This window comes from Lithobates pipiens, unplaced genomic scaffold, assembly GCF_037356315.1.
Source record: "Lithobates pipiens isolate NorthernLeopardFrog02 unplaced genomic scaffold, aLitPip1_a1.2 Scaffold_3, whole genome shotgun sequence".
Taxonomy (NCBI): Eukaryota; Metazoa; Chordata; class Amphibia; order Anura; family Ranidae; genus Lithobates; species Lithobates pipiens.
Window position 1 is genome coordinate 33,518,024 of NW_027507790.1, and position 12,700 is coordinate 33,530,723.

Genomic DNA, 12,700 nt, shown 5'->3' on the forward strand with positions numbered 1-12,700 from the left:
TATGATTGTCCCCACCTGGACATTGTATTGCACGTGTTTTTAAGTTTATGTGTATTAATCACACTCTAGAGGATTTAATTTTCTTTTTTTAGCACTCACGATTGCTTAATTTTGTTTATTTTCTTCTGTGAAGATAGCATTATTTAAATGAGCGCTACACTATTTTGTTGTTGGATATTTATTATAGCAAAAAGTAAAAAAGAATGCATTTTTTTTTTCAAAATTGACGCTCTTTTTTTTTTTGTTTATAGCACAAAAAAAAAAAAAACGCAGGGTTGATCAAAAAATACCACCAAAAGAAAGCTCTAAAAGGACGTCAATTTTTTTTGGGAGCCACATCGCACGACCGTGCAATTGTCAGTTAAAGCGACGCAGTGCCGAATCGCAAAAAGTGGTCTGGTCATTTGCCTGCAAAATGGTCCAGTCTGAAAGTGGTTAAAGGCATCCCAGTCTTAGTCCGTAGGGTTCAATATTGGGTTGGCCCACCCTTTGCAGCTATAACAGCTGCAACTCTGTGCACAGGTGCCATCGGCAGCCTCCATAGCTGAAGCCAATGAGACGGACTGGTGCGCCAATGGCTGCATCCAGTCCCTCTACAGAGATCCGTGACGAGGCGGCGTGGGCCCCGCCCAGAAATGGGGGGGACCACGCCCTGCGTCATGACGTCACCGGCACACGGGAAGCCCAGCTGCCTGCGTTCACGCGTTCCAGTGACGTCACAATGCGCGATGTGGTCCTGCCCATTTCTGGGCGGGGCCTCGTCCCACACCCCTTCGTCAGGGATCTCCGTAGACAGACTGGATGCAGCCATTGGCGCATCAGTCCTTGAATGAATGAATGAATGAATGAATGAATTAAATACTTGTATAGCGCACAATGCGAACTGAATCGCCTCTAGGCTTCAGCTGTGGAGGCTGCCGATGGCACCTGTCCACGGCTGATTTCAATAGCACCTATGTGCTATTTAAGGCCTGCATCCACGGCGTTCAATACGCTGTGGGTTGCATGCCGCTGAGTGTTATGACACATCTAGCCAAGGTGAGGACAATATGTGATGCTACTCTGACACTTATGTACTGATATTTTTATCATTTTTACCAACGTATTTACTTTCAAACACTGGCGCTTACTCCTTGCCTGCATCTTCTCTATTAGACACACTAATTTGGACATCTGCCGTGGCCATACTGTCCTGGATACTTACTTAACCAGACAGTGGAGATCTTGCAGTGTTTAGTGTTCCCAGATACCATTGTTTGGCGCTGTGTCCTGATGACGCCTGTTTTACCAGTGGCATACAGCTATACCCAAATCCACTGTACTATTGACGGTTTTAGTCCACACTACAGTATTCTCATCCCCTGTTGCTGACTGAAAAGGAGAGTTTTTGGCTTGTGAGTATATTCAACTTTTGGCATCATACACTCAGACTAATATGTACAGCTATGCACCTTTTTGTCTTTGTTATATCTGTACTAATCTGACTGTGCTTATATTATAGACTATATGTATATGAGATGATTGTAATGCCTATGAAAATGGACGGATAGTCTGAAACATGTCGGCATCATTCTCAACACAGCATATGTCTCAAGCTTCTTTTGACTCCGCACTGTGGTGTATTTTTTATATAAATCGTCTATATTTTATATTTTGTCCATATACAATTCTATACTTATTTGTCTTCTTAATAAATATATATATTTTAAATACCGACTGGTTCATCTTAAACATCCCAAGGGGTATGAGCTGTGCCTAGTGCACCAGGCCTTTTTCTATTTGTCCTAGTAAAAACACCTCAAACAGTATAGTAAAGCACTGGCTAGGTACACAGTTAACTCTTTGATCACCCCTGATGTTAACCCCTTCACAGCCAGTGTACTTAGTATACAGAAAGTGCATTTTTTTTTTTTTTTAGTTTGTAGATGCTAGAACTTTGCACACACCAGTCAATATATACTTATTGGGACTTTTTTTTTTTGAACCAAAAATAATGTAGCAGAATAGATATTGGCCTAAAATTCTTAAGACATTTTTTTTATTGGATAGGTTTTATAGCAGAAAGAAAAAAAAATTTTTTTTTGTTTATAGTGCAAAAATACAACAAAACACAGAGGTGATCAAATACCACCAAAAGAAAGCTCCATTGTGGGAAAATAGAACATTATTAGTTGTATTACTGCTCCTACAACTGAAATGCTGAAAAGATTGGTGAGCTACTGAAGACAGCAGTAAAACTGAGGTTAAAGATAAAATTCCTGTTGCCCACATCTTTCATGGCAACAGTTAGCCCCAGCACTGGTCCCTACTAATGTACTGACTATTCTAATGCCGCATACACACGATCAGAAATTCAGTCAGCAAAAGACCGATAAGAGCTTTTGATCAGAAAATGCGACCGTGTGTATGCTCCATTGGACTTTTGCTGGCCAAATTCCCGCCAGCAAAATATTGAGAGCAGTTTCTAAATTTTCGGTCGGAAAACGCTTCGATCAGAAATTCTGATCGTCTGTAGCAATTCTGACGAGTAAAATTCCTACGCATATTTGGAAACAATTCGACGTATGCTGGGAAGCATTGAACTTAATTTTCTCGGCTTGTCGTAGTGTTGTACGTCACCACGTTCTTGGCGGTCGAAAATTCAGCAAACTTTTGCATGACTGTGTATGCAAGCCGAGCTTGAGCAGAATTCCATCGGAAAAACCATCTAAGATTTTTCAGACAGAAAATCCGCAGCATTATCGCTATCCTGCCACCTGTCCTTGATTGAGTCATTTTTTTGTTACAATGTACAAGTAAATGGCGCTAGAAAATAAAACAATCTACTGTTGTATGGGACCATTAAACTGCTTGTTTTTAATCACTAAAATGTGAGTTTGATCACTATTATTTACATTAAAGAAACGGTTATACAGTCTGCACCCAGAGCCATCTCTTTCTTTTTTTGATTTTTTTTTTGTTACAATCAGTGCTAGGGTTGCTACAGTTGACACTGCCAGGTGCTTCTGCCCAAAATTTGGAAATCCTCCATGTGTGATGGTACATGGTCATTAACATTGGAAGCACTGGTTATTGCTCCCACAGTACCAACGTTTACCGTACATGGCATGACAAGTCTTCCAATCATTCCAAGGGATGCTTGCAAGGACTGCATCTCTCGCTATGCCTTTATACCTTGAACATCACGCTGTGTTTGGGCATTATTACAGAACAATCATCTATTTTATGGGAAATGAAAGCAATACACCTATTGTAATTAACAAGCTCAAGCCTTTCTTCTCTGTGAAGGTGAAAATAAAGTACCAGCTCTTAATCAATTTGGTTTTAGGAAGCAATAAAAGCCTCTTTATTGCTGCTGATAACTTATGGCACAAACAAATGGCTGTTATTGTTTTTTTTATCAAATTTCAAAAGAATGTGTTTGCTTGCACTTCATTATGAAAGATTACATTTCAGCACTGATTCATTTATTTAAATTAGTGCTTAAAAAAGGTAATTCAAAAGACATCCTGATATAAATGGCATTTCTAAGGTCTGTTCCTACCCTTTTGGATGTGAGAAATATTGTAGCATTGATTTATGGCACCATCTGAGCCACAAACTATACAGCTCATCCCAGTCATGCTGTGTTTAAATATTAATGAGTCTTGTGGAGTCAATGCCAATTACTGGCCATTTATGCAGCACTTTTTACACATACTGTTTTGGGAGAAAGCAAGAGAAAAAAAAAAAAACACCAACTATTGCATGTAATAATCTTAATAATCTACCTCAAAATTTGCTAACAATTTCGAGAGAGATATGTGGCAAAGAAAAATACATTTCAGCTGTTTAAGTGCATGTTTTTGGACTTCTAAACAAAAGAAAATAATTTTTTTTCGGGTTTTGCTGTATATTGTGCATGTTCTTTTTATGACAAATGACTCAGAATAGAAAAATGCCTGAACCAGACAACTCAAGGCATTTCCTAAAGCTATAATACCAATAAGATGTGGTCAATGCTGCTTTACAATGCTTCTACAAATAATACCAATGCCATTTTGGTTTAGGTCACAAAAACTAAAAATAATGTATTAAATTGTAGGATACAGGAGAAAATTACATTTGCGGGGTTGACTTACTAAAACTAAGAGCGTGCAAAATGTGGTGCAGATAAGCATAGCAGCCAATAGTTTCCATTTTTTTTTTGTCAAAGCTTAACCACTTGTGACTGCCCTATAGCAGATTTACTACTAAAGGTTGGCAACTGTGCACTGGATCAGGATAGTTTTTAATATTGCTTGGACCCTGGGCAAGCATTGCCGCCGCCCCCCCCCCCCCCAATTCAAAATAAGGTCAGGCAGCAATTGAGATTGGTTGCCAGAGTTTACAGCAAAGATTACTACTCATCGGTTACTAGAGGCTACTGCATATCCTCACCACTCAGTTATCGGTTGCTAGAGGTTACATGTTACTGCTCATTTATTGGTTGTTAGAGTTTACATGTTTATCGCTCACTGATTGGCTGCTAGCTGGTTACTGTGCATCATTACCACTTTTACTTATTGGTTGCTAGAGGTCACAACACATCAATGCTGCGGTAAAGATGGCCCTGCACTGGATCACACATAATATTTATATTTATATATATATATATATATTTATATATATATATATATATATATATATATATATATATATATACACACATACACACACACACATCATGTTACAACCAGAAACAAATGTATTTTATTGGCATTTTATGTGATAGACCAACACAAAGTGGCATACAATTGTGAAGTGGAAGGAAAATAATAAAGGGTTCTCCAATTTTTTTTACAAATGAATATATGAAAAGTGTTTGAATTCAGCCCCCTTTACTCTGATACCCCATAACTAAAATCTAGTGGAACCAATTGCCTTCAGAAATCATCCTTTTAGTAAATAAAGTCCACCTGTGTGTGATTTAATCTTACTATAATACAACTGTTCTGGGAAGACCTCAGAGGTTTGTTAAGGAATGAACAAACAGCACCACGAAGGCCAAGGAACACACCAGACAGGTCAAGGATAAAATTGTGGAGATGTTTAAAGCAGGGTGAGGTAATAAAAAAATATCAGCTTTGAACATCTCACAGAGCACTGTTCAATCCATTATCTGAAAATGGAAAGAGTATGGCACAACTGCAAACCTACCAAGACATGGTTGTCCACCTAAACTGACAGGCTGGGCAAGGAGAGCATCAGAGAATCGGCCAAGAAGCCCATGGTAACTTTGGAGGAGCTGCAGAGATTCACCGCTCAGGTGGGAGAATCTGTCCAGAGGAGAAATATCAATCATGCACTCCACAAATCTGGCCTTTATGGAAGAGTGGCAAGAAGAAAGCCATTGTTGAAAGAAAGCCATAAGAAGTCCCATTTGTAGTTTACAAGAAGCCATGTGGGGGGGTCACAATAGTGGTCAGGTGAGACCAAAATTGAACTGTTTGGCCTAAAAGCAAAACATTACGTGTGGCGGAAAACTAGCACTGTACATCGCCCTGAACACCCCAATCTTAGAAGAAAACCTGTCAAAGTCTGCAAAAGAGTTGAGACTGGGGCAGAGGTTCACCTTCCGATAGAACAACCACCCTAAACATACAGCAAGAGCTACAATGGAATGGTTTTGATCAAAGAATATTCTTGTGTTAGAATGGCCCAGTCAAAGTCCAGACCTAAATCCAATTGAGAATCTGTGACAAGACTTGAAATGTGCTGTTTACAGACACTCTATCCAATCTGACAGAGCTTGAGCTATTTTGCAAAGAAGAATTGGCAAACATTTCACTCTAGCTGTGCAAAGCTGGTAGAGACATCCCCAAAAAGACCTGCAGCTGTAATTGCAGCAAAAGGTGGTTGTACAAAGTATTAACTCAGGGGGCTGAATATAAATGCATGCCACACTTTTCACATATTTGTAAAAAAAATAAAAATGAAAACCATTTATCATTTTCTTTCCACTTCACAATTATGTGCCACTTTGTTTTGGTCTATCACATAAAATACATTTACATTTTTGGATGACAAAATGTGGGAAACTTCAAGGGGTATGAATACTTTAAGGTACTGTGTGCCATATATATATATATATATACATATATACATATATACATACACACACACACACACACACACACATTATATAGCACGATTTTTAAAATCAAGCCGCAGGAAAACACATGGTACTGCATGTGCATTTGCTAGATGCGTGGGGGTGTCATGCAAAAGGCAGTGCATTTTTTGTGTTAAAAAGCCCTAAAATCAAGATTGTAAGGCAGATTTCAGTGGTCTGTAGGTTGTAACACAGGCAGGGAAGAACGTTTCCTCTAACTACCGCATTAGATGAGGCAATATTTTATCCTTTTGCCTCAGCACCCCTGAGGACTCATGGGACCCTGGTTGAGAAACGCTGCAGTAGACTACTGTTGAGTAAACATGTACTTCTGGAGAACTGCTTTCTCTCATATAAAACTGTATATATGGAGAGTACTATGTCTCAAATTTACAGCGACAGAAAATCAAAGGACATATGATCTGGCAGGATATCTTTAATTCTAAAATGTGTCGCAAAGGATTTTTTTCTTAACTAAAACCAGCATCACAGTCCCAATCTGTTGTTATACAATAACACAGACATATTTTAATCAAACATTTCCAGATTAAAATAAAGATGTAATTGACCACCAGTTTTGGAAGGTGCAAGCTCAAGAGCCATGATCCTTAATGGTAATCCAGTGCAATTGCTGATCACGATACCTATGATATTCAGGTGAATGGAAAAACACTGTACGTGTATCTCAAAGAAAATCAAAGATTTTTAATGGGCATCTACCGTTTCTCTTCTAATAAGTTGGCGTTCTAACAGAGCCTCAAGAGCTAGTTTTTTCAGAATGACGCTCCAAGTAAATAATGGTGCTGGAAAGTTGGATTCTGGGCAATACATACCATTATGATACTACACAGAAGGATGCACAATATTGGTTTTTAATTTAAAATAATACAACTTTCTAAAACTGGGCTTTTAAAGCACAAAAGAAAAGTGAAGATGTGTCATTCGCTCTTTTCAAGAAGGATTTAAGTAAAAAGTAGTGCAAGTCACAGTACTTCACTCTGAGCAATGACAGTGGGTGTAAGCTGTGCAAGTGGCTTTGTTATGCCCTCCAATTTTAGTTTCTATAGCTACACATATCACAGCATTATTCATTCAGCAACCTGTTTGTTCTCTTATCAGAATACTTCTCCAGCACTTAACCCAGACTTATTGTAAGTGTCAAGATATCTCCTTTTCCATCTACTCTGATTATGGACCGACTGTACTTTCTCGCATTAGTGTTTATTATTGTTAGGTCCTGTGTTTTATCACTGTCATTTAGCTCCTTTGTAATATATTATACACTGTAACTTGTGCTGTATGATATATACAGCATGCCAAGTAAACCAGACAGAATTATGTTTCTGACCTTTGCAAGAACATCCATTCTCTGCAACATCCTCTTCATTTGCAAATCTTCTTCCTCTGTAAATCTGAACAGGAGAGGTTCCAACTGTCCGCTCTTTATAAAAAAAAAAAAAAAAAAAAAAATGAAAAGCTTCAGTGGGAGATAAAAAGGGACATTAATACATACATACCATTGCAGATTGTCTACATTACTAAACAGCAACAATGTATGCAATCCAGGAAAACACATGAACTATGCCACAGTCAGCAAGTCAATATAAAACTAAACTAAATTGATCTATTCTCTTGTAGCCATATTCATCATTCAAACTGCAATGATTACGTACAACCTAACCCTCAAGCTTGAACATGTGTTGGCAAGGATGTACCCGTTTTAAGGCTTTGGTTGATTCCAGTTTATTTGCCAAACCTTGAGTCACAAGAACAACCTGGCTTGACAAAAGTCAATTTAAAAATTGACTGAGCTGCGTGGAAAACCATCATGCAGTGACTCTTTGGCAGTGCGAACAGCTGCGGCTGCCCTTATACAATGAGATTTCCTCTGTCCATGGATGGGGGAATTGTGTGATGTTCTGTCCCTTGCATGATGGAACAGACAAAAATTTAGCCACCTATGCCCAGTTTTCAAGAGGAGGTGGTCATTGCCAACAAGGTCAGTCTTTCTTCATATAAGCATATTAAACTCTCAGCCCTTTTTATATTACCATGTGCTGTTCAACCAAATAAACACCCCCAGTAATCTATTGTGTCATATTTTGTCCAAGCACTTACAGTTGCTAACTAAAGAAAAAGGTTTTGCGCTAAAGTGCAAAGATTATAGCAGCACTCAAACATCCGAATACTGGACTAAAATGTGCTATACAGAAAATGGTGTGCTATCCCTATAAGAAATAAATCAGATTGAAAACCAGCCAACCAAAGAACAAGTGAAACAAATGCAACATATACATCAAAAGTACACATCCAATATCAAATGATGAGTAAATAAAATCAGGTTCATCAAAAAATAAAATCAGTAAAGGCCAACATGAAGGTGCTGTGCAAAGAAATATGCTTCAGTGTTAAACAGCCAACTGCTCTTCCCACACCACCAAGTGTACACACTTCTTACCAGGCAAAACCTCTAAACCATAGGAGGTCAACAGTGCTCTTATTGTATGACAAAGGACCTATTGTCCATAAAGCATAACCCCATATCAGCTTTCAAGATGTATTCCAAGATACCAGGAGACATAAAGTCACCATGCAAATGAGGAAATCAAAGGTAGCAGATAGATCTTGTTCAGTTCTTACATTATATCACCAAAAGTATTGGGACACCACATTTATGGGCACATGAACTTTAATGGCATCCCAGTCTTAGTCAGTAGAGTTCAATATTGAGTTGGCCCACCCTTTGCAGCTATAACAGCGTCAGCTCTTCTAGGAAGACTGTCCACAAAAGTTTAGGAGCGTGTCTATGGGAATGCTTGACCTTCTTCCAGAAGTGCATTTGTGAGGTCAGTGATGTGGACAAGAAGAAGAAGTCTCTGCTCTAATTCATCCAAAAGGATTTATATCAGGTTTAGGTCAGGACTCTGTGCAGGCCAGTCATGTTCTTCCACCTTAAACTTCTTCCTCCATGTCTTTATGGACCTTGATTTGTGCAGTCATACTGGAACAGGAAGGGGCCAGAAGAAGAATGGTAACATTCCTAGACACACTCCTAAACCTTGTGGACAGCCTTCCCAGAAGAGTTTAAGCTGTTATAGCTGCAAAGGGTGGGCCAACTCAACATTGAACCTTACAGACAAAGACTGGGATGCCATTAAAGTTCATGTGTGTGTAAGGGCAGGCATCCCAATACTTGGTAATATAGTGCATTTGCTCACACTTGTTCTTTCTTTGGTTGATTTTCAATCTGACATATTTATTAAAAGGTATAGCACACTATTTTCTATAAACTTAGTTGAGAACGTTAAAAGATGTTGGCTCCAGCTTAGCGCCACTTTTCCTTGAAATGTGGGAAAACATGCACCCAAGATTTCAGAAGATACAGATAAAAAGTGATAGCAGAGTCACCAGCGGCTTTCAATGTGTTAGGGGTGAGAAGGGAAAAGGGCTTGCCATCTAGGTTTCAGGGAAATTACAGTTTTCTGATGCTCACAGTAGAGGGGCACACTCCTCCAGTCCCCGCCAAAGACCCATATGCAAGGGTGGCTCTAAAGGATACTTCATGGGCATAGAGCCACCCTACAAATGAAAAAGCTGGGGAAGTGATCATTTAAAGCGGTTGTATACTGTTTTTTTTTACTTTTACCTACAGGTAAGCCTACAATAAGGCTTACCTGTAGGTTAAAAAAAACAAAAAAAAAAACACATCTCCTAAACCTGTACGGTTTAGGAGATATTCCCCTCGCAATGCACCACTGACTGCAGCGGCGCATGCACACGGGATTTTCAGCTGAAAGCCCGGCAGACGCCGGACAGTGCCGGAAAGAAATCTCCTGCGCGCATGTGCGGGAGTGACAATATCGCAGCTCCGGCCACTCACAGCGCCGGAGCCGCGATATCCGGAAGACACGCCGAGGGAACATGTCAGCTCCCTCTGCATGGATCGTCGGAGATATCGGGGCCTCGTTCTAATGCAGCGTTCACACGACAGGACTTTGAGGGACTAGGTCCGTCAGACTTTCGACGGAGTTCTGACAGACTTTCCGAATGAACGGACTTGGCCACACACAATCACACCAAAGTCCGACGGATTTGAACGTGATGACGCACGACTGGACTAGAATAAGGAAGTTCATAGCCAGTAGCCAATAGCTGCCCTCGCATCGGTTTTTGTCCGTCGGACTAGCATACACACGAGTGGATTTCTCGGTAGGAACTGGGTCCGGCGGAGTTCTGGCGGAAAAATTTGAAACATGTTCCATTTCTAAAGTCTGTCAGACTTTTGCAAATCAAAAGTCCGCTGCAGCCCACACACGATCGAATGGTCTGCTGGAATCATTCCGTCGGACTTTTGATGTTGAAAAGTCCGGTCGTGTGTACGCGGCATAAGGCAAGTATTTGATAATGAGCTAGTATGCGGTGCATACTAGCTCATTGTGCCTTTTCTCTTGCAGGTCAGAAAAAAAAATTTCAGCTGGTTTACTACCGCTTTAAGCAGCTGAAAGTGGAAGAAAGGCAAACTTTAAAAATTAGCACAGGTATGATCTTTATTGCCTTCTTATTTTGGTCTATCTTGTACCAATGTAAGTAGGATGCTGAGGGTGCAGATTATCATTACTATTTCCTGCTACTATAGTGAAATCTTCTAGAGCCTGTGCCGAGTCTTCCCTTCTTGGCACAGCTGCTCAGCACAGGGCCCAGAAAATAGCAACTATCGCTGTAGTAAAGCAGACTACTTCAGGCTGATACGCATTAGTGTTGGCTCTGTTTGGAACACCTGTACTCCTTGGGTGAAATAAAGAGAAATTGTATTCATCTTCACCTGGCTGATGGCTTTAGCTACATGGAATCTAAGGTTCTAATATTTCCCTATGCATCTGGATTTGGGTTATATAATCATTTTATGAAGATAACGTAATGCCGTGTACACACGACCGGTTTTTCCATCAGAATAAACTGATGGTTTTTCGGATGGAGTTCCGCTGAAACGGACTTGCCTACACACGATCACACCAAAGACCAATCGTTTAGAACGCGGTCACGTACAACGAGACTAGAAAAGGGAAGTTAAATAGCCAATAGCTGCATTTTTGGTCCTTTGGAATAGCATATAAACAAATGGTTTTCCCGACGGGAATTGATTCCGTCTGAAAGATTTAAAACATGTTCCATTTCTAGGTCCACCAGATTTTTTTTTTTTTAAGTCAGATGAAGCCCACACACGATCGGAATATCCGATGAAATGATTCTGTGGGACCTTTTCTGCCGGAAAGTCCAGTCGTGTGTACGCAACAGGTAACAGTACTCCACATGCAATGTAAGTCCACATGCAAGATCTACATGATCGATATTCTAGTTAATCAAATTTTTTTTAAAAACAACATGCAGAGTTAAAATATAGTGCTCCATTACATGTATTATATCTTACTGGGGAAATAGCATCCCTTTAAATGGAAAAGAAACAAATGTTCTCTTAATAGGCATTCCCATCCATAAATGTTTTACTTTTAAAACTTAAAAAATGTTGTATTGTCTGCAAAAACCTCTAACCATAAGAACGTCAGTGGGGAAATGGTTTGTCAGTTCGATTTATTCATCCACTGCAAATTTATTCAGGTGTGAATAAAAATCTGCCTAATTTATGCAAATACATCCCTACGGACTCGATACAAATCAACACAAAAATGAGTTTATTCTCCCTTACAACTTAACTATTCTGCCTTATTGCATATAAAAATGGACAGGCTCATAAATATGCTTATTTATAGCTCATTTTCTCGTTGATGAGAAAAGTTTACTAGATTTGAAATTATAGCGAAAAAGGAAAACAAACACAATCAGTTGGAATTCAGGAGAATAAGAAATAGCGCACCCAATACATTTAAAGTGTCAAAGAGCATTAAAACATTATCAATTTATACTTCAATTAGGAGGAGGAGAATATAAGCGGTAAGCTATAAAACTCCACAGATATGTAATAAAAAGAGGAAATCCCGCTGAATCTAGCTGGAAGGAGCAAATTCAAATCATTCTGCACTGATATCCTGACATAAAACCTGTACAATAACCTTGATGTAAGGCCAATGTCACTATTCATGACTCGATAATCCTTACGAAGGTCAGGATACCATGAATAAAAATTAAAAGCATGCAGGTTGCAGCAACATTTTAAACACAATCTTTGCCTTCTGTCTAGCATAAAACAAGCATCCCGCAGCTTTTTAAATGGCCAGATGGTGGCACAATTTCTCAACACATCGTAATGCATTAGGTTAAAATTTCTCAATTCTTTAGCATGCTGATAATAAGCCAAAGCCTGGAATTTTACACATTGTGCAGGTGGCAAATCCCATAGGAACCCCCCCCCCCCTATATATTGCTCTAATACATTTTGTTAGAAATATGTCCAAAAAAACAGATACAGTTCTAAAGCTACAGGGCTTCAGGAGAGCAGAGGAAGTAAGGAACACAAGTAAGGATAGTCGGGTAAAAGAATTGTCTTTCTCTGGTGAAGGGAGCTCCAGTAATAGGGCATTGGAATACAAAATACAGCTAAACCTGAGTCAC

General features: G+C 39.4%; 1 protein-coding gene across 1 annotated transcript in view; it reads right to left on the reverse strand.

Moving 5' to 3' along the window:
- The window catches only part of PRODH (proline dehydrogenase 1), a 255,515-nt gene that overhangs the window by 72,538 nt on the left and 170,277 nt on the right, over positions 1–12,700 (reverse strand). Inside the window, exon 9 of the mRNA XM_077461427.1 lies at positions 7,482–7,574. Within this exon, the coding sequence (XP_077317553.1) occupies positions 7,482–7,574 (93 nt within the window). The remainder of the gene's footprint in view (positions 1–7,481; positions 7,575–12,700) is intronic.